Below are 25,549 nucleotides of genomic sequence, written 5' to 3'. Positions count from 1 at the left end.
TCCGTCGAGTGTAACAATTTGTAGGTCACTTCTTTATCACATCTGCCTTACATGTTTCGGTTTAAATACAACCATCATCAGAGGCACATAGTACAATCATGAAAACACTGTTGTTGTTTAAGATGTACACAGTTATGTTTGCTGCGTGGACGCTGCTACAATATGTCGACGTGTAAAAGCACAACACTTGCTAGGATTGTTGAATGCACTACCAATTCTCACATTCCATCCGAAACTGCCCTCAAGTTAAAACCCCAATATTAAAATATTTAAAAAAATTTTAAAACATTTGATGTAAATGTTTTAAAAATTTTTTTAAATATTTTAATGTGAGAATTGGTAGTGTATTCAACAATCCTAGCAAGTGTTGTGCTTTTACACGTCGACATATTGTAGCAGCGTCCACGCAGCAAACATAACTGTGTACATCTTAAACAACAACAGTGTTTTCATGATTGTACTATGTGCCTCTGATGATGGTTGTATTTAAACCGAAACATGTAAGGCAGATGTGATAAAGAAGTGACCTACAAATTGTTACACTCGACGGACTTTCTATTGACTTTGTGATTGATAGTGTAACGGACCAAAAATGAAACAATTCAAAATATCTTCTCAATCTCCATTAGCCGTTGCTTGGCATTGGCTTTCGACTGCGGGTGTTCCTCTTCCTCTGGGTTCCCGAGCTCTCCACCGCCTTAGCTACCAGCTTATCGCTTCTCAGAACTGCAACCCTCAACTGCCTCAGCTCAGAGTCAGCGTTACTTTACGACTGGCGCTTTACCGCAATCAGTTCGTCTAGATGCCAAGCCCCTTGAGGCTCACAACCAGAATTTTTTTTAAACTGAACCCTTGCGGTCATTGTCCTTATGTAACATCCTCTCTGACGCGATGATGGGTTTGTCTCTTATGAATATACTTGAACTTTCGTAAAGTGTGCGTGTCGCACATATAGCGTGGTATTGAAAATTCTTCAGTGTGCACTATATGCAAGTCTTCTGTCAGTCCAGGCTTTGCAAACCAGATCTTGCCTCTCGTACTTATTCTGGTTTCCCTTCGGTACATAAAAATCATTCGCCTTTTGCTCAACCAACAACGGAACTACTAGTTCTTGTAGCATAGTGCCTCAACCAACTACGCTACCACGTGCCTCCTAAGAGAATATATGTATAGGATATTTTATTTGTAGATAAAAATTGCATAGATAATGTACGGTGGTAGCGAGATGTAAACCATTAAGATTGTATTGTAGTTCATTAATTAATTATAAGGGCTCTACTCCGTAATAACCGAGGGTTACAGTATCACAACTTAATATAAATTCATTAATAATAATAACAAAAAAAGTAAAGTAAAGCTATCCCTGTAACAGGCCGTGAAGTCCCATAGGGTTGTGAGACGTTGAGAGTCCCACACTATCTAGACAATCGGCTCAAAGATGGCGGTAAGGTTGTCAGCCTTACGCGCCGGCCTCGCTTTACTCCCCAGGAAACTTATTTAATTAATTCCTGGTACTCATTTCTGTTAGAGGCTGAGTGCGGCNGGTCATTGGATTTTTTCAATTGACCTAATCCTTCCAGCCACACTATGGCCCTGGGGTCGACTCAGCCTCAAACAGCAATGAGTACCAGGAATCTTCCTCGGGGGGGGGGGTAAAGGGCGGCCGGCGCGTACGGCTCACGGCCTCCACGGCCTGCATCAGGGATAGTTTTACCTTTGTTTTAAATAATTACTACAAATCGGTAATAACAAGTTTTATGGAGATACTGATTATATTGGATTTGAGGGTCTTATAGCGACGACTGTATATGGCACACGATCTTGTGGGTTGTAACGTCGTGTAGCTCGGTTCCTCCTACACGTCAGTGGACTTCTCCCAACCTACGCGGCATTGCAACGCAGAAAATCGTGATCTTCATGGCGATTATACACGTAGTTTTAGTGTGAAGATAGGAACCATATTCGTAAATCGAATGCGGTTTGTGCGGCGTGGAGAAGTACATCTCTTGAACCGAAGGAAGAAACTAGGTCCTCCACACGTGCACACGCATGCGCACAGAAGGTGACGATCAAGCAGGAAAGGAAAGTTGAGAGTTACCTCACGACATGAAAATATTCACAGCTCAATGCCTGCTTTCATTTTACTGGCATTTAGGACCGGACATTCTGTATATTTCATGAGTTTCTGTTCTTCAGGTTGTTGAACGCGGCTACAACGAAGTGATGGTCCTGGAGGACGACATCCGCTTCGAGCCGTTTTTCCGTCAGAAGATGGCTCACATGATGGCCGAAATACATGAGCTGCACATCGACTGGGACCTAGTGTAAGTACCTTACGTTTATTTATAGTTTATTTAACTACTGTCAATAGCTCAGAGTATTGTAGGGGGATTGGGTCTGAGGAGGATGGGGGTGGGAGCTGGCCTGGGGTAAGTTGAGGTACTATCTCGGTATTTGCCTGGGTGGTCTGAGGAAAACCACAGAAATCTCAGTCAGAATAACCGGTCTGCGTGCCGAGATTTAAACTCTGGACCGTCTGAACATGAAACGGGAATGAAAACCAGTCGACCGCAACCTTCCGTAATGTGAGTCTCTACACAAAGTGACGTAGATAATAAAAACATCTGGGAAGAATTAATCTCCTGTTTTCTTTCGCTACAAATTCAGTATTGCCTCATGAAGATAATTGAGGAGCTACTTGATTGGAAAAGTAGCGGCTCCGGTCTAGAAAACCGAAATTAACGGCCGTAGGGTTTCGTTCCGCTGACCACGCGACACCCTCTATCCGCTAAAGTTGGTACTAACTTCGCCGACAAGAGGCGGTCGCTCGGTCGCTTGCGGACTAAAGCAACGGAGTTTTCTTAACAAAGTGAGTATTTGATAGACTGATAGCACAAAACTGGATTACGTATGCGTAAATAATTCAGTAAAACAATAATATATGATTTACGTAACAAAGTTTCATCCAACCGGTTCACATATTCATGTAATATCAAGGTTATTATCTCGAATATTTGAGAGGCCCAGGATAATCTCTTGTGTAATAGCAGTAAATGCACGTGTTTCGTAAAATGCGGCGAATTTCTTGAGCAGCTGAGCTACTAGTAGCTTCTCAAAAAGGACCTTCTTCATGTAATCAAATGTTTTATGTGGCTGTGAGTGTTATTAATTTCCTGAGGAAGTTGTTCCTTTGTCGTAAACCAATTTGTGATGGTAATCTCCGCTTCTCTGTTGTTCTGCACTGTGAACACCCACCAGCTCACGTGCATAATTACACTGCTTTCGTTCGCTGAACTTCTTCATGTAATTGATTTCAGCCTATCCTTTCAGAGCATACACTCAGAACTTACGCAACGCGTATCACCTTCCAATGGCTGCCTCTTGCGGCCTTGTACACTATAGATCTAATTTAATTTCAAATTATATTATTGTTGCTCTCTCGTCACCGGAATGCATGGCAAAATCATGACATAAAGATAGCTAACAGATGTTTTGAAAATGTGGCACAGTTCAGATATTTGGGAACAACGATAACAGATCGAAACCTGATTCAGGAGGAAATTAAGAAGAGATTGAACTCGGGTAATGCTTGCTACCATTCAGTCCAGAACCTTTTGTCTTCTCCTCTGCTGTCCAAAAACATAAAAATTAGAATATACAAAACTATAATTTTGCCTGTGGTTCTGAATGGGTGTGAAACTTGATCTCTGACATTAAGGGAGGAACACAGACTGGTGGTTTTTGAGAACAGGATGTCGAGGAGAATATTTGGACCGAAGATAGTTGAAGTGACAGGACGTTGGAGAAAACTGCATAATGAGGAGCTTCATCACTTCAGCTTCATCAGCCAGAAGGAAAGAGACCACTGGGAAGACCAATGCGTAGGTGGGTGGACAATATTAAAATGGATCTTAGAGAAGTAGGATAGTATGGAATGGATTGATCCGGCTCAGGATAGGGACCAGTGGAAGGCTCTTGTGAACACGGTAATGAACCTTTGGGTTCCATAAAATGCTGGGAAATTCTTGAGTATCTGCACAATTGGTGGTTTCTCAAGAATGACAAACTTTTATTAGGGGTCTAAATGACGGAAGATGAGATGGACGGTACATTTAAAACAGATGACGGACATAAAAAATGCATGCAAAATTATAATTGGGAAATCTGAAGGTAAGGGACCAAAGGGCGAACTAGACATTGATGGGAAGGTAGGAGTAGCACTGAAATGCAAATGCAAATTGAATGCAAGTAGACACTGATGTGATACAGATTCTCTGCAACAGGCTCGAGGTACGTTCCAATGGCGGGCTTTTGTGAACAAGGTAATGAACGAAGAGGGCTATCTTTTGGGATAAAACGCCATGGCAGACCCGCCGCCTGCTTTCATGCTAGTATCGTGATTATCTTATTCGACCCTGAAGATGGAGGCGATATGTTCCTGTGAAACGTATGTTAATTTTTAACGGGCTATACGGCTTTATCTCCCAGAAGACAATCATCGTCATAACCACCGCTGTATAAACGTAAAATCCTACAAAGTAATGAACCTTTGGGAAATTCCTTGAACTCTCAACCTGCTGTGAGGACTAGGCTCTATGGAGTTACTTAGCTTTCTCTGGGCCCCCCGCTAAAACTATATTAACAGCATTTGCTTATTTGCTTCGCGTGTAAAGGCCCGTGACTTTGACGTGCTTTCAGCAAAGATTTACTCCCACACAGAAAGAACACCCACCAATACAGAAATTTGTAATTTCTGACCCATGACCTTTTCGAAGGAAATGGCTTTTATAGCCCTTGAGCCAGAACATTTGTGATTATCAGAGGTTATTCCTTTGTGCTTAAACGTTGATAATTGAATTGTCTATTAGTTTTACACATATCACGTACTCTGAAGTGAGGACATTGTGAGGTTATTGTAATAGAGTTGTGACACGGTGCATTGCTTTTTATTATAAATTGTTTATATATAATGTAACTAATATAACCTATATACATTTAACTTGTATATAAATACAGACAATGAAATTTAGTCTTCTTAAAAATTTTCCCCCATTTTCATGGGCTCTTCTTTCTCATGTCGTTCTATTATCGATTATTCAGTCCTTGCCTTCATATAACTCCCTCCCTTCGCTTTATACATACTTTGCAGCACAAAGTATACGAAAATAAACAAAATAACCTATAATGTTACATTATGCAATATCTGAAGTTTTACGAATATTGGCTTATGGCAGAGAATACAAAGCACTAAGCTACAGACAAAGGTCTCAGTTGAAACACACGAATACGCCACATCGATTCCCCCCTTCGCTTCTCTAAACATCGTAACATTTCAGTGTTACATAAGATCCAATCTGAGCAAAGCGTCCTGATCATATATACAGTAAACAAATTGCGAGATTAAATCCGGGCGTTTGTTAACTAACTCTCCGATAATAAAACACGAAGTTTCAGCATCGCTGCTAACAAAGGCGGTCACTATGTCCGATCTTGTTAAAATCTGTCTTAATGATGTCTTCCACGTCTCGTTTCTGACCTTCCGGCTAGAAGCTTTCCACATTGTTTTCTCCACCAAAATTCTGCATACGTTTCTTGTCTCCCCCTATCTATGTTATATGTCCAGGACGTCTTAATATCCTTGGTTTGATTGCGCTAATAATAATAGGCGACATATGTAAATTGCAAAGTTAAATGTCTGTACCAGTCCAAATAGCTATTGTCCGTAGGACTTCCCTTTGAAACACGTGTATGTTCTTGTTTCAAAAGGAAGCACGTAGTTTCGTATTCATACAAAGTAACTGATGAAAATGTCGTTTTATATACCTACATCGTTGCTAGTTTGTGAATTGCAGGAGACAACAGTTTTTGAACTGCGTAATAACAAACACTTCTTTGTTTACTAGGATTAATTTTATTGATATTGTCATCATAATTATCATCATCGCTGGCAAAACAGCCCTTTTTGAACTATGGCCGTAGAATATTCTGCCAGATTATATCTGGTTTTCACTTCTTTTAATTTCGCAACAGTATTTTATTTTGCAGAGCTAGATCAATAGCCCTACGTCCAACCCCCAACCTGGAGGACCAGGTCCCTATATTTATGTCCTCCAGTGACAGGTTGGCCCAGTTGTACCCCCTGGCACCGGATTCCATTTTCGTCACTTGCTACGACTCGCAAGGGTACGGTGGAGGTATTCTAACGCACCTCCATTTGAGTACATTTTATTGTTACAGTAAGGTAATGTACAGAACTACCATCCAAATGCATATAATTTACTTGCTTTTTGATGGTAAAATACTATTACATCGCGACATGTTTCGGGCATAACTTGTCAATCTTCAAGGGGATCCAACTCATACTGACGGAAACTGCAATATATATACATAAAAGAGTTAACAAATCTAGGCCACTTGCAGGACATGATAATATGTATGTAAAGATGTAAAGCTATCCCTCTAGCAGGCGGTGGAGGCCCATTGGGTTGTGAGACGTCAAGGTTCCCACATTTTCTACACACTCGGCTCTCAGATGGCGGTGAGGTTGTCAGCCTTACGCTCCGGCCGCACTTTAGCCCCCAGCAATATTCCTGGTACTCATTTCTGTTAGAGGCCGAATCGACCCTAGGACCATAGTGGAGCTGGAAGGATTAGGCCAATAGAGAACCCAGTGATCACATCGGGAACAGATCCCGCGACCTTCAGATTTGTGGCATAGTGCTTCTCCCAACCACTGTACCGCGTGCCCTCTGTGACAAGATATGTATTTAGTTAAAACGAAAGCGGCCTCCGTAGTCTAGAGGTAACGTTCCCACCTCATGACTCGTGGTACGCGGGTTCAAATACCCGACGGAGGTCGTCGAATTTTTAAGGGCGGAAAAATTCAGAGAACAAGTCCTCCGGGAGGGACTTTAAGCTGTGTGTCCCGTGTCGTAAAAGAACCGCCAAATTCCAGGACGTTTCCCGCCCAACAATAGTCTCTAAGGCCTCTGATAGATGGGGAAGCATTATAGACACCGCTAAGCAAGTGGCCGAACGCGCTTGCTCGGCGGGACTGATGGTAAGCACCATTTATCGGTAGGGTATAGAGACTGGTAGAATATCATAGAGGGAAGCACAATAGATGAAACTGGTCGCGGTGCATGGGGAAACCCACCCTCTCTAAATAACTAACTAACTAACTAGTTAAAGCGATCAGTTTATGACCGAAAGACGTCGGAGATGCAATAACATATGATCAGTAAAACGGAAGGAAATTTAATATACTTGGATGGTGATTATTTTAACATTTGTTCCATTTGTTCTTCTGTATTTCATCTTGATAACTATTTGTTTGTTATTACGAATGTAGGCAATTGAATTAATATTTTCTATAATACATTATGACAGTTGAGGATTTTTGTTTCATGAGGTACACGTGTATTTACAGCTATCTGCGTGGCGTGTACTTGCTTCTGTTGCTTTGATTTGACTCGAATATTTCTTTGTACATTACTCCAAACGCACTGATATCCGTCAGCAAGCCACGACACGTTGCAAAAGGTTTCTCCTAGCTGTCCTGGCACTCACTCTCATTCATTCTCGCAACAGTAGTCCTTTGTTGCTAGGCAATGGGTATCAATCCGCTAGGACCAAGGCCGTTAGTGGCGTTTTGCGTTGTTGCCTCTAGCGCTTATGTGTTGCTACCGACCGATTAATCACCTGCTTATCGTATGATTAAATGGCACAGACCCGGTAATATGTCCACTTAGTACATTAATCTCCAACAGAAATTTCAGTAATTAATTTCCTGTTATTTTGAAGACCGAATTACTTCATTCCCCCATCTGTCTTTCTCTGTTACTCGTTTCTTTCAAATTATCTTCATTTGTAGCCTGTCTGTCGTATTTTATTGTGATAACCATGTACGGCTTGCCCTAATAACTTCTGAAGTAACTTTTTTTATTGCTAGTGGGGCGGGACTAAGTCCCTTGTACTGCGGCCACTTCTGGCCTATTGTACCAGCCCCAGATATAGGTAAGAGTGATTGTGGAGCAATTGGTGGAATGAAGTTTGGCAGGGGAAACCGAAGTACTCGGAGAAACCTGCCCCAGCGCCACTTTGTCCACCACAAATCCCACTTGACCAGACCCGGGATCGAACCCGGACCGCCACGGTGGGAAGCCAGCGACTAGCCGCTTGAGCTATAGCGCGGCCCTCTGAAGTAACTTTGTGGTTCTTAATTATCTACGATCAACTTCTATCTATCTATGTGTCTATCTGTCTGTCTGTCCATCCATCCATCCATTAATCCGTCTATCTGTCTCTCTGTCTATCCATGGCTCTACAGCCCTTGTGGACCTTGTCCGCTTTTTCAGTTTATTAATCTATACACTGTCAGTAGGACTCCTTGGACGGGGGATCAGCCCGTCGCAAGGCCGCTACCTGCACAGGGAACAACACAAACACAGAATAAACAGAGACAAACATCCATGCCTCGGGCGGGACTCGAACCCACGATCTCAGCGATCGGGCGAGCGAAGACAGTTCATGCCCTAGACCGCGCGCTACTGCGATCAGCAGAAGTGGAAGATACAAGAGTATTGCTTCATGTAAAGCTCTGAAAATTGGTGCGATAAAACGTCTTAAAATATATGTTGCTTATATTACATTGCGTGTTTTGTATAATATAAAATAGCAACATGGAGACCACGCGAAGTAAACGCTCAGCTTTCCATTTGATGATGCTACTTAATGAACCGTAGTTCATGACTAGAACCAACTCAAATCACGAACATACCAAAACATTTATATGAGTCGTTCGTTTGATAAAAATACAAAATATGGATATGAAACAGAAGTTTTGCATTATTTCATGCAATATTGCACGGGAATTGTGCACAGAAAGAGACCACTAAATATACAATACCTGTTAGCGTCTCTGTGGATGAAAGGAGGCGTCTAAAGTTATTTGCAGAACTTACTGTCGCTGCTGTCGAGACCGGCTGTGGATCTCATCTTCCTATTCAGTGGGTAAAGCTGACAGAGAGTGAAGCTTACCACTCTGTCAGGTTCCGAATGCTAACAAAATTACTTCCACTCGTCACATATCTTCATGGCCTGGTACTCTAGCACAGGGGCAGCATTGCTTTCATCCATTTACCATGTTTTCTTCTGGGAAGTGTTGCACCAAGGAAATATAGTAATACAATTTTCTATATTCTGAGATCTCATTTTTAGCTTTCCATGTGTGTGTGTGCTTACCAGGAAGAACTACTTAAATGCATGTCGTGTGTTTCTCTGCACCTACCTATCATTCGTCCTTACCGAATATACAGGGTGTAAATAAATACATGTTACAACGCTCTGTGGTAGATAGATTTGGTTCAAACTGGTCACATTTGTTAATACACCCATGTCCGGGAACGCTTCCTTTTGGCACTGTAACGGCGCAAAGGTCAGGTACTTGTAGATATAGTTTTTGGGGGGTAAAATTGGAATAATAGTAGCTAGACTGTAAGATTAAGAACAGCCATGATGAAACGAACCAGGAAGCTTGGGTTTACATAGAAGTAGAACAGGCAGTGCCTGAGTCATTAGAATGCTAACACGGCAGCGTAATAACGCTGACATTGAGGAAGGAGCTATATGAAGTGGGGCATAGTGTAAACACTATGGCAGGAGGAAAACGCTGAGTCGGAGGAGGCGGTAGACCCGAGAGAGTCAACCCCTTCTCGATAGGCAACCAATGAGGGGGCCACACCGACCCAAAATCACGTCAGAATGGGCAGGCCAATATACCCGGAACACGAAGAATCAGCAAAGAGAGGTTATATAAACCCTAGAAGACTTAATCACAAAACCTTTTGCCTTTTGAATATTATTATGTGACAGAGAGTTCAGCCAGAGGCTATCGCCGAGAGGGCGATGGCAAGGAGAGGGCATTGGTTGGTGATAGCGAGCATCTGTTTTCTCAGCTCAAGTAAGTGAAACCAACATCATATAGCCATGAACATTAAGTGTGAGAGTGATAACGGTAAAGTGTAAACCCAGAGAAGGATAAGGCTAACTAGATAGACTAGGTTCATTCAGAAATACAGAGGCGTAGAATACCCGCCAGTAGGGTGACAGGAGGTAGAACTAATGATGGCTGCAGGTTCATTATCCAGTGTAATACAACCGACGAACGTCGGTAAGAGTGTATGTAGTATGTATATAGTGACATAGGGAAATAGAATAGGATAGGCATGTGTGTGAGTTTACTTTAACCTAGCAATTCCTTCAGTGTTACCCTCTTCCTTGACAACTCCAGGACCTCCCAAAGCTTCGGCGAATTACGAGTTAAGCCAGGACAGTGACGTAAGCAATGATAAGTTTACTAGTTTTCTTGATATAACAAGATGGTGGCAGCATACTAAACTGGGTGACAGAGCGGGATACTTCCACGCCCCCTGTCACCACGGCATAATAGAGGTGTAGCGACGGCATAACAGTGAAGACAGCGGTGAGATAATCCATCCACCCCTGTCGTAAGGGCGTAAGGGCGTAACAGTGGTGGAAGCGGTGGGGATACCTCCACGCCCCCCTCCACGCCGTAACAGGCACTAACGGCCACGAAATTTTCCGAAAGGATGCATAAGGTTTATGGAATGTTATCGTTGTTTTACATTAAGAAAGTTCCTCAAAATGGCGGCCGCCGACTGCATTGCATGTTCTGCGCTTCCTGGCCATGTTATGCTGAACTCTTCGAAAGATTACCGGCATTTCCCGGATGGTTCCAGCTGCTACTGCAATTCTTGCCACAAGATCATGTTGTGTCTCTACTGGAGTCTCGTACACCAGGCTTTGCATGTACCCCCAGAGAACGAATTCCAGTGGAGTTAAGTCAGGGTAACATGGAGGCCAGATTATTGGACCTCCACGTACAATCCCTCTGTTTCCAAATTTTTCATCCAAATACTCACGGACAACATCAGTGCAGTGTGTCGGGGCGCCATCATGCTGGAAACACATTTCACGACGGACTTCCAAAGGTACCACTTCCAGCAGCTGGAGTAAGCTCTCTTGGAGAAATGTTAGATAAATGTCACTAGTAAGCCACAGAGGTAAGAGGTAAGGGCGTCCTCCTTCACATTTCAGAGGCCCTAGCGCGTGAACAAAGCGTTTCCGGACATGGGATGTTAACAAAATATCATAATTTTCATTTCATGCACCCTGTTGTGTTATAATATACAGTTTCTTTATTAAAACCCATCACAACACAACTATATCAAGGTCAGTGCCTAGTTGGCTCTGCTACATGTTTCGGCTATTAAAAGCCATCATCAGGCAAATACACGGTTAACATATATACACCACTGAACTGCAGTACTAATAAAATTGGATACAATAATATTAATCATATTAAAAAACTTGGCGTAAAATACAATAAATTAGACTATTTAAAACAAAAGTTATAATATAAAACAAGAATAAAATTCTTTGAGTGATGCTTTACATCATCGAGTCAGTCTTTGGTTTTTGTGATTTTGTTGTGTTCCCACGGACAAATTGGAGTATTCTATATTTTGTGTATGTATAATACGTAAACTGTTTTGGAGGCTCGTGATGTAGAAGTAGATAATTTTAAACTTTCTTAATAACTTCAAAGTTTATTTTGCGTAGCTTTTATCAAGAATGCAAATGTAGGAAACGCGACCGAGCCAAGTGCTTCTGAAGAATGTGACAGTCTCTGACCTTCAGAATTTGTTCCTTGTCTTTTATGGAGCTGGACTCAAAAGTAGGCCGTTTCTGGAACCGGTTGAATTATGTTTACACTCTCAGACGGCGTCTCTATGAGATCCATAGTAATATCATTCTCCTACCCACACCTGAGTCTGCAAAGTCATTTTGTCCCATCGTGTTTTCAGACTAAAAATCTCTATGTATTTCTCATCTGTGTGGATAATATTAAAGTGGATCTTAGAGAGACAAGATGGGGTGATATGGGCTTGATTGATCTGGCTCAGAATAGGAACCAGTGGAGGGTTCTTGTTAACAGGGTAATAAATATCCGGTTTCCTTAATATGCTGGGAAATTCTTGAGTAGATGAGCGACTGGCAGCTTCTCAAGAAGGGCTCAGCTCCATGAAGTTCGTGAGTTATGTAATTCTCATCTTCCTTACATGCTCTTCAGTCTCATCCTTTATCCCCCGGGGACCCTAATAATTACGAAACTCATATTCTCCTTTCTTTATAGCATGGAATGCTCTGTTATCGTTGGTGTAAAGTCATTACGCGAAGAAAGGACTAATATAATATTAAACGGACTTTCCTGATCTACTTCTAACGGTAGTATATTTAATTACAACCGGTCACGGTAGCCGAGCAGTCTAAGGCATGTACTGTTTTGCTCGCTTGGAAACCCGGATCGTAGGTTTGAATCCCCCTCAGGGCATGGATATTAATATGTGTGTGTGCGTTTTTCTGTGTTTGTATACAGATAGAGGCCTTGCGACGAGCTGATCACCCGCACAAGGAGTCCTACCGAATGTGTAAGATTTAGAACAACCGAAGTGAACGGAGAAGTTCATGGAGGTAGGCCTAGGCCCACTGGGGCTGAAGTGCGAAGGGAAAAAAAAATTAATTACACTCAGTTATGTTGGGCCATTTATATGTAGACCGACAGCTTACGTTTCTTTTAGTTTCTTTTGCTTCCAAAGCTCTTTTCATGAAAGTTATTCTTCATGGAACTGAATCCATTTCCATGACAGCAAATTGTTCGGAAAATAAACATGGGTACTTCCGTGCCGAAGTAAAGGCCCATTGCGAAACCACTGACAGAACGGATGACACTGAATTGTCATAATTTGGTGAATGGTTTAGCTATGCGACCTCTTGCTATACAAGAGATGAGAAAACAATTTACATGCGTGTCTTTATCGCTCTTTGTGCACTTTTTCGTTCCTCTTTTTTTTTGTGCTATTGTTATGTGATGGCAGTCGTACAAGAAGAAGTCTTTTATTGTTAAATGTTCTTATTTTTAGGTTATTTATCGTTATAACTTCATACGTTAATATTGTGCTATTGTACTGAATTTTAAAGAAGATACATCACTTTAACATCAAGTCTATACAAGAGCCCGCTCATGTCCCTGTGCCGCTGGTAAATTCCGCAATTTCATCCCACTCATAGGCAGTTGCCACTTAATTAAAATGATGCATTGTGGTTTGCGGTGTACACTATTTTAACATGCAACAAGTCTGTCCTGTAACCACATCAGCCGCTTTTAATATGCATTACTTTCTAACGTTTTGATATGTCAGTGCAAAAGTGTAATGACTTTCCATCAGTGTGCCACAGTGATGCCTGTGTGTGCTAGTGTATGTTTGAAGACTGCCCCAATTGATACCGCCTGTGTTGTTTGAAATTTTTTTTTATTTCTCCAATTTATTATACAATCTATCCAGCTATTATGGATAATAAGTACTAGTTATGATGAGTGTAAAAGTGTAAAAGTAATTTAACATGAAGAACGTGTTCCAATGAACTCGTTCTATATGTAATTTAACTAATTATAGTCAACTAGTTAATTGTTTTAGAAAATTAGATAGCAAATCTGGTTAACAGTTCTGACGGTTTGAATCTGCGAAGCCTCCTGACTTCTTCTTCATCGTAGAGGTGCGTCGCTAAGGAATTCGGGTGCTTCCGGAGGCGTGCCTGATATTTTTTGCTGGAGAGCGTGATTTCCTCGCGTACTGTTGGAATTCCCAAGTCCTTGTGTAGGACGAAGTTTGGTACGTACCATGGTGCGTTAACTAGTACACGCAGTACCATATTTTGGAATCGTTGAAGAATTTCGATGTTGGAGTTGCTAGCGGTACCCCATAAGGGTATGCCATAGGTCCATATCGGTTTTAGTATAGTTTTATATAATAGGATCTTGTTCTCTGTTGAGAGCTCCGAATGGCGTCCCAGCATCCAATACATCTTGTGGAATTTAGTTCTGAGCTGTGTGCGTTTGGTCTTGATATGTTTTTGCCATGTGAGTCTTTTGTCCAGGTGCATGCCAAGATATTTGGCGTCGTCTGCTTGTGGAATTTGAGAATTATTGAGTTGTACTGAAGGGCAGTTGTCATGTTTCATGGTAAATGTTACATGAGTAGACATCTTCGTTGGCCTTCATGCGCCATTTGTTGAGCCAATGTTGGATGTGATTAAGGTGATTTTGTAGGTGCAAGGAAGCGATAAGGGGGTTGCTGTGTGACGCCAGGATAACTGTGTCGTCAGCAAACGTGGCTGTGGTTGTTTGTTGAGTTGTAGGGAGATCAGATGTATAGAGCAAGTATAAGACAGGCCCCAACACGCTGCCTTGGGGTACACCAGATAATATTGGATACAGGTCTGTGTATACTTCCTGCTGTTTTATGAGGTAGTACCTTTGTGTTAGATAGGATCGCAGTGTGGCATACATTTGATGTGGTAGTGCTTGTTTTAATTTGTAGCATAATCCCACATGCCATACCTTGTCAAAAGCTTGACTGATGTCAAGGAACACTGTTGAGCAGTAGCGTTTTGCTTCGAGAGCTTTGTTGATTGTGTTGACCACCCTATGGACTTGTTTGAAATTAGTTTAGTTAAATATCTTTTTCATTCATTTATCAATGGCTCTACAGCCCTTTGTTGGGCCCTGGCCTCTTCTTCAATTTCGTAATCTTTTCTTATACAGACGGTAGGACTCCGTGGATGGGTCATCAGCTCGTCGCAAGACCTGTACCTAAACAGAGGGCAACACAAACACAGAATAAACACATACACAGACATCCATGCCTTGAGCGGGATTTAACCCACGATCCCAGCTTTCGAACGAGCAAAAACAGTTCATGCCTCATACCGCGCGGCCACTGTGATCGGCATTAATTTTTTTTTCTCCTTCACTGGCTGTACAGCTGTACAGGTGGTTTTTCGCTTTGTGTGTTCTATTACTGTCTTGTAAACACAACGGGATGGAAAAGGATAAAGTTGTCCCTGCGCTTAATTAAGCGCCACGCCATGAAGGCGTAGACCTCGGCACTAGATGGAGGTGTGGGATCAGCTTCACGCCCCTACCGCTTAACCTCCTAGTTAAGAGCCCGCGTACCTATTGGATAGGAGGCTGGATGAGCCCTAGAACGTGTCTAGACTCTGTGGAGAGAAGGAAAATGCTTGCTTCTTCCTAGTGGAGAGAAGGAAAATGCTTGCTTCTTCCTATAATCTAACCTCAACTCTCCAACACATAGCCCGTCGCTATACCGACTGAGCTATTGCAGTCTTCTAAGGGATAAAATGTAGAAATGTAAGAGCCTTCGCATTGAAGCGTTTATAGGATGTTCCTGTAAGGCCTTATAAACGTCTGCTTGTAGCGCCATTCTGGATCTCATGATGCTGCAGAAATGTGGTTAAGAGTTACGAAGCTCCTCATTATGCAATTTTCTCCGCCCTTCATTCACTTCCTCTCCTTCAGGTCCAAATATTGTCCTCATTCATGTTTTCAGAATGTTCGTACTGTATTCTCAAAAACATATTTAATATGAGTACCTGCAGCCGGTATAGCGGCCGGAGTGCCAGGATTCGATTCTCGGCAGGGACAAGAAATTTTTGTCTACTCCACATCGTCCAGACCGGCACAAAGGTCTACACAGCCTCCCATCCGCCGACTACCAGGGAATCTTTCCCCGGGGGTAAAGTGGCCGGGGCGTGAAACTGACTACTGACCTGGTTCTAGTGCCGAGGACAAGAATGGTGGAGCTATACCTCTGCTCTCCCATACGTCTTTATGACATCAAGCGCAGAGGCAACTTTACCAGTACCGTTTGCCGGCGGTTGTTATAATGACATTTCGAGACGTGTGCAGCGCTCGCTCTAGACGAGCTGGCAGAGACTGGGATGTGACCTGAGGGTCTAATTTAATTCTAAAGTATAGCTAACTCAGACATATTACACTATTGCTCCTCTAGTATGTCGGAGGGCATGGTTGAGGCACTTTGCTACAAGCCGGAAGGTCGCGGGTTCGATTTCCGATGAAGTCATTGCATTTTTCAATTGACCTAATCCTTCCAGCCGCACTATAGCCCTGGGGTCAACTCAACGTCTAACAGAAATGAGTACCAGGAATTTTCCTGGGTGCAAAGGACTGCCGGCGCGGAATGCTGACAACCTCACCGCTATGTGTAAGGCAATTAGCTAGATAATGTGGGAGCCTGGTCGTCGCACAACCCTATGGGCCTCCACGGCCTGGTTATAGCTTTACGTTACATCTGTTATGTGAGCCAAGGGAGCTGAATTAACAGCGTGATTAATTAGGGGTTGGACGACTGGAGGTTAATGACCGACCACCTCTTATAGGAGCCCGCCCAACGCCACATCAGTGGCTCTTTCCTCCTGTGAGTAAAACGAAGGAGTGTGAAAGCGAGGACCCGCCTCCGGCTCGTGCTGAGGTCAAGAATTCGTAGTTTTTAATAAATTTTTGTATTTACCCCTAACTCTGTCCCTTGTATAATACAGTTGGCAGGAATGAAGAATTACTTGGTCATGATGTGTACCACAGAGGACAATTTGTTATGATGCTAGTTCCAGCCCAGTCACACTTGATTAAGGCGTCGAACTGGTAGACGCTGTACAGGCACGTCTGAAGAGTCCCGTTGCGTCTCAGTTAAGGAAGACAATTGAGATATCCGCTGTCGTTTTATATTCGTAAAGCTGTCCATGTAGCAGACCTTGGAACTGTACCTGAAACTCCAATTATATCGATGTTACATGAAAGCGGCATGTAGCACGCATGGGGGAGAAGAGGAATGCATATAGGATATTGGTGGGGAAGCCAGAATGAAAATGACCACTTGGAAGACCAAGGCGTAGGTGGGTGAACAATATTAAAATGGATCTCAGAGAGATAGGATGGGATGGTATGGATTGGATTGATCTGGTTCAGGACAGGGACCGAGGGAAGGCTCTTGTGAACACGGTAATGAACCTTCGGGTTCCATAAAATGCTGGCATTTCTCGAGTGGCTGCACAATTGGCGGCTTCTATAGAAGGGCTCAGCTCCATGAGTGAGTGAGTGAGTGAGTAAGTTGTATGAAAATATTCTTGATGCAAGTTTCCGAACTTTTAAGTGATTTATATATTGAACGAACTAACTAGCTCCATTAAATAGAGTCCTTGTGAAACTGATAGTTGATCAGCCGATTCGTATTTACAGTATCTGGGAACTGAACCCTGTTATAGTCAGATGAATTCAGTCTTCGCCCTCAAGTATTGTATCTTGAAGATTCATTGTTAGCCTCCTTTCTTTATTTTGAAAAGAAAAAGGAGGCTTATATGTTGGCCATGCTGTTTGTATATCTGTGTAACCTGCCTTTTTTTTCCCGTTTTTATGCGGTCCGCTTCGTATCAAAGGGAAGCAAGCGATTAGTTATTCCGAGAACTTTTTTTAATATTACACCTCCAGCTACCACTACTTCTCTCCAAATAGCGACTGACCACGGGCTGGGCGACTGAGGGGTCGGAGTTCGAGTCCCGGTGGGGTCAAGAATTTCCCCTTCTCCACGTCGTCCAGACCGGCTCTGGGGTTCACCCAACCTCCTATCCAATGGGTACCGGTGGCTCTTTCCCCAGGTGTAAAGCGGCCGGGACATGAAGCTGACCACTCACCTCCAGCTAGTGCCGAGGCCAAGAAAATACGGATCTATACATCCACTCCCCCCATACGTCTTCAATGCGTAGTGCTTAATTAGATAAGCACAGGGACAGCTTTACCTTGTATGAAAACAAAACAAAAATAAATTGTTGAATGTCTAATACTGGAGTGCGGCCGCGTGTGCACGAATGGTTTAGTGACTGAAATGTTCTGTTGCAGTTACTTGGGACGTAAGCGTCTGCACGAATCCGACGAGCCATGGGTGCCGGGGTCACGGTACCTGGTTCGAGCCGGCTACTCGTACTGGACACTAGGTTATCTGCTGAGTCAGAGTGGTGCCCGGAAACTGCTTGCTGCGCGGCCGCTAGAGAAACTGGTACCTGTAGACGAGTTTCTGCCTATCCTATTCGACAAACATCCCCAGTAAGTAGTAATAACTCGTTATATATATATATATGCGGATTGTGCCAATAATTTTCACATTAATTTTCGATAATTTCGGTTTCTGACTTTTGTAACAGCAACCCCGTAATTTTGAATAACTTAAGTACCCATCTGACTCCTTAAAAACGTTCGCTATATAATTTATCGTAAACGTGAAAAGAAATGAGGTACTCTTATCATTGCATAATGCCTCTACTTATACTTTACTGTTATACAGAGTGTCCCAGAAGGAAAGTCTATAGGGTCGGTCATTCCAAGCAAAAAAAAAATGTATATGTACGTGCCCTATTCCGTACGGTTTCCGAGACACAGCTATTTCACTGTACAGACGAGCAACACGCCATGTCCTCACAGGGGCTCCAAAATTCATTTTTGCTGGCGATGGAACTTTCGAAAATGTGTTATACTAGGTAAACTATATCAATTTTGTCACTTGAACAATAAATACTGGTATGAGAAACAGAACGACCGCCTCTGTGGTCTAGTGGTCAGAGTTACTGGTTACAGATCCAAAGGTCCGGGTTCGATTCCCGGCGCTACCAGATTTTCTGAGAAGTAGTGTGTCTGGAACGGGGTCCACTCAGCCTCGTGGGGATAATTGAGGAGCTACTTGAATGGGAAAGTCGTGGCTCCGGCCCAGAAAACCGAGATTAACGGCTGTGATGATCCGTTGCGCTGACGACGTGACACCCTCTACCCGCAAAAGTTGGCACTAACTTCGCCGACAAGCGGCGGTCGCTCGGTCGGTATAGTTCGCTTGCGGACTACAGGCCATGGAGTTTGTTTTTATTAGAAACAGTATGTAATATCTCTTTATTATGAGCAATAGCTCATTCACGGAAACCGTTCGGAATAGGACATACATATACAGTTTTTGCCTAAAATGACCGATACTATGACCTCCGAAAATATTGACCTTTCCTCCTGGGACACTCTGTACCCTCTAAGATAGAGATTGTCTTATTCAGAGCGTTTCTATGCTTAAAGCGAATGCTTAGGACTCATTCAATTTAAATGCTCTCCATTATTAGTTATAGTCTCACGCCATGCCTCCTACTGTTTCTGTGATTTGATGGTTTAAGGACCACAGGAGCAAGTAGCGATTCTGCCAGAGATGCACGCTATGTTGTAGTTTCTCTGTTATCATCATTGTACATGAACATCTGTGCCCCTTCTGAGGAACCTACTCCATTCACAGAATACGGAAATTTGGGCTGTGGTAGGCTTAAAGGATAATAGCATGTATTATTAGGTCTTCAAGTAGTGACACTGGGAGGCCCTGCAACTGGGACTTCATGTGATGCCCCTAAGGTTCGTGGCTCTAAGTTAACTAGACACAGAAGGAATGAAAGGTGCAGATAAGAATATGAGGGTCATTAAAACTAGCAGAAACTCAGATTGCGTAATAGGTTGAGCTGCTTTTAATTAAGCTAGTAGGTTCTGCTCCATATGTATTAGGGTCACAATAAAGATAACAGATTGAAGGTGTTTGAAAACACGGTACTGAGGAGAATATTCGAGACTAAGAGACAATAGGCCGGTCACGGTAGCCGAGCAGTCTAAGGCGTGCACTGTCTTCGCGCGCTCGGAAGCCGGGATCGTGGGTTCGAATCCCACTCAGGGCATGGATGTTTGTGTGCGTTTTTCTGTGTTTGTCTACAGGTAGAGGCCTTGCGACGAGCTGATCACCCGCCCAAGGAGTCCTACCATATGTGTAAGATCTAGAAAAACCGAAGTGAACGGAGAAGTTCATGGAGGTAGGCCTAGGTCCACTGGGGCTGTAGTGCCAAGGAAAAAAAAGCGACAGTAGAAGAAGGAACACGAGAACAGAGATAGTTACATAAAGAGGAGTTTCATAATCAGTACTCATCATCAGCTTACTCGTAGGATATAGACTATCAGAGAGCAAGTATGAGGGAACATAGAAATATATGAAATTTTAGGCATAAACTTGAGGGAAGGAGACCACGAGGCAGATATTGATGTAAATCAGAGGACAATGTTAATAAGATATGAGAGTCAGAACATGATTTAATAAGGAGATTCTGAACACGATAAGGAATTTTTGGGTTCCATAAATAGGGAAATTTATTGACCAGCTAAACAACTGTAGGTTTATAAAAAACTAACTCAGCTGTATGAAGTGATGTCAAAGAGGAGCAAGATGTAACCGTGGATATGCTAGGTTGAATTAGCAAAAGGAAGGGCACTTGGTTTCGCAAATAATGTACCAAAAATACAGAAAGAGTGAAGAAGGCTTTTAACAAGCTGGAGGCCGCAGATACTCCAAGGAAGATATATTGGGAATGTTAGAAGCTTACTGCAAGCTTCAGGAGTGAAAGAAGAGGGCTTCATTTGCAAAGAAATATGAATCTATAAATTTTCGTAAGAATACCGAGGGCTTATGGAGATGTATGTCTTTCCCTATCAAATGAATGGCGTAGCTGCCTCATGCGAATGGACCGGAGTATCCGGTGACGAAACTGGGGGCCAGACATGCATCTAATTTAAGTCTATACACATTTATCTCATTCATTAATGATGTAGTTGTGTATAAAACCCCATCCGATTCTCGCCGTCTCTATGACGAGGTTGTGTATGTGTGTGTGTGTGTCAGACCCCTCTTGTCGCCGAAGAAGGGGCCCCATTTCAAAATACGTAAAAGTCATAGAAGGAACAAAATATTTGTAAGATTTTTGGTTTATACGGCGGTGACTATGAAGAATGCAGCTTTCTGGGATGTGACGCCTTGTAGATATTGTGTTAACCGACGTTTCGGAGGAACGTATCGCCTCCGTCTTCAGAGTAGAAAAAAAAGAATCCGCGAGCGAGGAACCAGCGTGAGCATGTGGCTGCCGTCCTGCTCACCCTGGTTCCTCGCTCCCGGATTTTTTCTTTTTCTTTCTTCTACCCTGAAGCTGGAGGCGATACGTTCCTCCAAAATGTCGGTTTATACAATATCTACACGGCGCCAAATCCTAGAATACGGCATTCTTCAACAAATATTTAGTCATGCGTCCTGACAGGACCCGAAACCAGGATTGACTGTGCTGGATTGGGTTGGGTAGATTGCTGCTGGTCCTCGCCACTACAGTCATTCTTGGTTCCAAGCCCCCGGGACTCATGACCATATTTTACTGTCTCACAACATCTCCTCGCCATGCTGGGTCGGGTAAATTACTGCTGGTTCTCGCCAGTAGAGTGATCCTTGGTTCAGATTGTCGTAGGACCCATATTTTACTATCTCACAACTCTCACTGTGCTGGCGAGAACCAGCAGCAATTTACTCGACCCTACCGCCGTCGCTAGTCTCATTGCTGTGCGATCACGGTTGTTTTTATAGCTTGAAACCGATTTATGTCTAGGCTGGTTTGTTGCGTGGCAACCGTTTCCTGAATAAACCGATCACTATGCAGCTCTACGGCAATAAATAATATAAAACGGGAATATGTATTCATAAAATTGTTATAATTAAGTAGTTTCGTTATTTTATTGATATAGTTTATTTCAAGAAACCTCGGAATGAACAACACGTACTTGACTGATTTATATAATACATCAGTCATTAATCGCAATTTCTGTGATGATCTCCATGTACATCTCGAGCGCAGCACGTTGCTTCGTGGAACATATTGAATGCATGGTAATGCTAATGGCAGCTGTCTGGCTGTCTTGCGGATTGCGTGAGTCCCAATAAACATTCACTGCTGAAGCAGACTGTGGAACTATTTCCTCGTGTTTCAGAGACACGTGGAAAGGCTACTTTCCGCACCGGGACCTGGTGGCCCTCTCAGCGGCTCCGCTTCTTGTGTACCCCACCCACTACACTGGGGAGGAGGGTTACGTCAGCGACACAGAGGACTCAACCCTTATAAAGCCTACTCCTCCATCATCTACAAAAGAAGATCTGTGACTTCCTGACCAGAAGATTTGGCTCGTATTATCAGTGTCCTGATTTGAAATTTCTAACATCAAACTTACGTTAACGAAAGGCATGTTGTTAATGGCATATACTCTATTCCTGCTCATGTTGAAGTGAATATTGTCACGTACATGGGTGTGACTATAGACGGGGTTTTGGATAATTAAGAATTATTGACGACTTACAGGTCGTAACTGCAAATAATTATATCGCTAATCCCCACACTTTACAGACCACTGCTGCGAACACTAAGTCTTCTCAGTCCGTTTTCACTAGTCGTTTTCTAGTAACGGGTCTTAAACATGGCGATTCTTCCGCTCCTGTGCTGACGTCGTTACTGTTCAGCGAATAACCCACAACTGAACATTTCAGCCTTCCTCGCAGAGCTCAACTGAAGTGCCAAACCTCATCTCTCTTCTTTATAACCACTTTGCATGGACCGAATAGGAAACAGCATTCCCAACAATACCTCTTGTTATAGAAGTGTGTTTACCTCGCCGTTGCATAGAAATGACAGTTCTTTTGTTGTTGCGTGAGCGTTCATCTCCGCGGCAACCCGCCCACTGAGCAGTTGCCTAGCAATAGATCGGGTTTTGTTCAAGTGTTTACCGGCCGTTACTCGTAAACGGTCGTTGTCTAATCTCCTGTCTTGCAGCAATGACTGCACTCGCTACAATATGATATAAAAAGAGTCAGCCACAATACGTTCTCTTGTCACATAATTTAAATGCAGAGTGTAAAAGTGTTTCTCAGCCTATTCAGAATTTACTGTTATTGGAGTTCAAAATAAAATTAAAAATTACATGAAGCTCCATAACCCGGTTCAAAATTAGTTTTTCCCATCGGTTTATATACCCGTAAAGCATGTTAATTTGTTGATTTTCAGTTTTTCCTTTCGTCGAATATAACACAAAGTGTTTACTGGAATTAAGATATAAATAAGGCATTCGATCGAGTAGTATTTCAGTCAAATAACCGTTTATCATTAATCAGTTGATAAATTTAAGGCGATTATAATTATCCACAGAGAACGGTTATTATTACAATAGGCTACATTATATTCGAAATCCGATGTTACGAAAATTTTTGTTTAGAATTTTAATGGNAGTCTTCTTGGTTGTGGCGCCGTGTAGATATTGTGTTAAACGACGTTTCGGAGGAACGTATCGCCTCCATCTTCAGGGTACAAGAAAATGAAGAAATCCGCGAGCGAAACAGCGTGAGCATGTGGAACAGTCGGCTCACGCTGGTTCGCTCGGGGATTTCTTCATTTTCTTGTACCCTGAAGATGGAGGCGATACGTTCCTCCGAAACGTCGTTTAACACAATATCTACACGGCGCCACAACCAAGAAGACTGTCTTCTTCAATTTTAATGGTTTTTTATCCATCACAGACAGACATGAATTTTCATAGTTTAAAACGAAGACAAGTACGCAGACGAAACATTGCATTTAGTCTATAATATGCGGAGCAACTTAAAGCAATATTGTGCATTCTGCGGTTCGAAGAATTCTGGCCAGAGATTATATGTCTTAATTGATTAATCACTGGAAGAGAACAGTAGAAAATTGATTTGTTGCTTCAGTAATAGTTCTAATTATTTATTAATATTGGCCCTGTCAATTACAAGAAAATAACCAGAACAGACGGGTGTAATGTGTACCGGAAGAAGCAGACTATCCCCAGGCATTCTTTGCACCTTTACATGCTGTATGCCCCTAGCCTTAACAAGTATAACATCAAAGATGCTCACGTCGCCATGTTTTTTCCTACTAATTTTTTACTTAGAACAATATGTGATACAGAATTTTCAGGTGTATATATGATCTGCCTCAGTACCAGATTTCCCTTGTCTAACTCCAGTGTCTCATTAGCTATTGTTATCAAATCGAAAGCTAAATATGAATTTCATTCATCCGCCATTTTGTTGTGTCATATTTTACAAAAATGAAAACATAATAAAATTTGCATATTTTTCAAATATTTGTTACCGTACATAATCTCAGGACTCAGTATTATGTGGCTCTAGTAACCCTGTCACGTCACAAATTCGTACGCCCGTCATATTGGTGTTACTGACTGCAGGAAATTGAAAGTATGAGTTTGGGGTTTGCCTCCAATGACATTTTGTCCATATTAGATTTCAGCAGTATCTGTGCAACTGTTCTCGAGTTGAAACACGCAGGCAGTTGGAAAGACATACAAAAACGACCCGCTTTAAATGCATTCATTTTCGGTGCAAAGAACATAAAATAACATTGATTTGTTCACATTCTAAACCCGTCTTTAGATTGGCACGAAACCTGATGTTATTTCTGCCTAAATTATTTGTTTTTCAAATTAGCTATTTTAGCTGTGAACAGCACGCCTTTAATCCGCAAATTTATGCTCTAGGTTACGAATGTAACTGATTTCTCTTGCTTGCTTGATCACACAAGACATACGTATAATATACCAGTCAGTGATCTACGTTTCTTGATGCAAGATTTATTTGTAGTGTTTATGATAATGAGGTCCTGTGCCAGGCGAGTGTTTTTTTAAGTTTTGTAAAGATCCAAACGTTCTGAAAGCTTTACCGATTTCTTCAGTTGAGACAGAACCAAGAATTCGAGTAATCGATTGTGCCAAATGGCCTGTTCCATTACCAGTGCGCCTGCAGTGGGGCGGAGCTCTGGGTTTCAGAGTCTGTGGGTGGAATCTGGCCTCCTTTATTAGTCAGTAGAATAATGTTGCCCGGCATTTCAACACACTGCCTATTATGCCAATGTTACCTGAATAAAATCGAGAAATGTTTCATTTCCTATTTCTGAGTGTCTGTTTTCTTGTGGTGTCTCGAGTAATACCTGAACACTGAATCTCACGCTGTTTACATCAGAAAGCGTTTGAAATGAACGGAATAAGCCATTTACATTTTAATGCGTTGTGTTAAAGTTTCTTTTATTGCTATTACGTCATGTATCTTAGCATGTCTTGTGTTTATATTCGCTCTGTTATTGATATCGAAATACTCTTCCTCGGAAGGCCTATTCAGTTTATGGTCTGTGTGTTGAAAAAGTTCTTCTTTAAGGCTTTTCTGTTGGTGTGACCCAGTTCCTTGATAAATGACCAGACAGCGGGCGTGACGTAGCATATATGTGTCAGTTTAGTAAGAGGGACGGGTGTGACGTAGCCATTGTGCTGCCTCAGGGTTGCAAATTTCGTAACGTGCGCAACATTGAATTCTTGAATACGACCTTGCATGAAAATGCGGATACCACTGCATATTTGATTGTCTCCATTTTTCTGTGTTGCAGTAAAGCCTTTATGGGCACAAGTCGCATGAAAATGTAGTTATTAGCCAACTCTTCGAAGACTGTCTTCGATTTGAGGATTAGAATGATCAAGTCAAGGAGGATGAGGTGGGCAAGGGCATGTAGCACGAATGAGGAGAGGAGAAATGCATATAGGATATTGGTGGGAAAGTCGGAAGGAAGGAGACCACTTGGAAGACCAAGGCGTAGGTGGGTGGACAATATTAAAATGGATCTCAGAGAGACAGGATGGGAT

General features: G+C 42.5%; 1 protein-coding gene across 1 annotated transcript in view; it reads left to right on the top strand.

Moving 5' to 3' along the window:
- LOC111864622 (glycosyltransferase 25 family member) overlaps nt 1-23,100 on the top strand; it is a 230,625-nt gene extending 207,525 nt beyond the window's left edge. Inside the window, exons 8-10 of the mRNA XM_023851994.2 lie at nt 2,197-2,324; nt 17,855-18,058; nt 21,824-23,100. Of these exons, the coding sequence (XP_023707762.1) occupies nt 2,197-2,324; nt 17,855-18,058; nt 21,824-21,992 (501 nt within the window). The 3' untranslated portion in view covers nt 21,993-23,100. The remainder of the gene's footprint in view (nt 1-2,196; nt 2,325-17,854; nt 18,059-21,823) is intronic.
- The last annotated feature ends 2,449 nt before the right edge of the window (nt 23,101-25,549 follow it).

The sequence above is a fragment of the Cryptotermes secundus genome, unplaced genomic scaffold (assembly GCF_002891405.2).
Source record: "Cryptotermes secundus unplaced genomic scaffold, Csec_1.0 scaffold121, whole genome shotgun sequence".
Classification (NCBI taxonomy): Eukaryota; Metazoa; Arthropoda; class Insecta; order Blattodea; family Kalotermitidae; genus Cryptotermes; species Cryptotermes secundus.
Note: the sequence above shows the minus strand (reverse complement) of the source record. Positions and strands in the feature narration are given on the sequence as shown.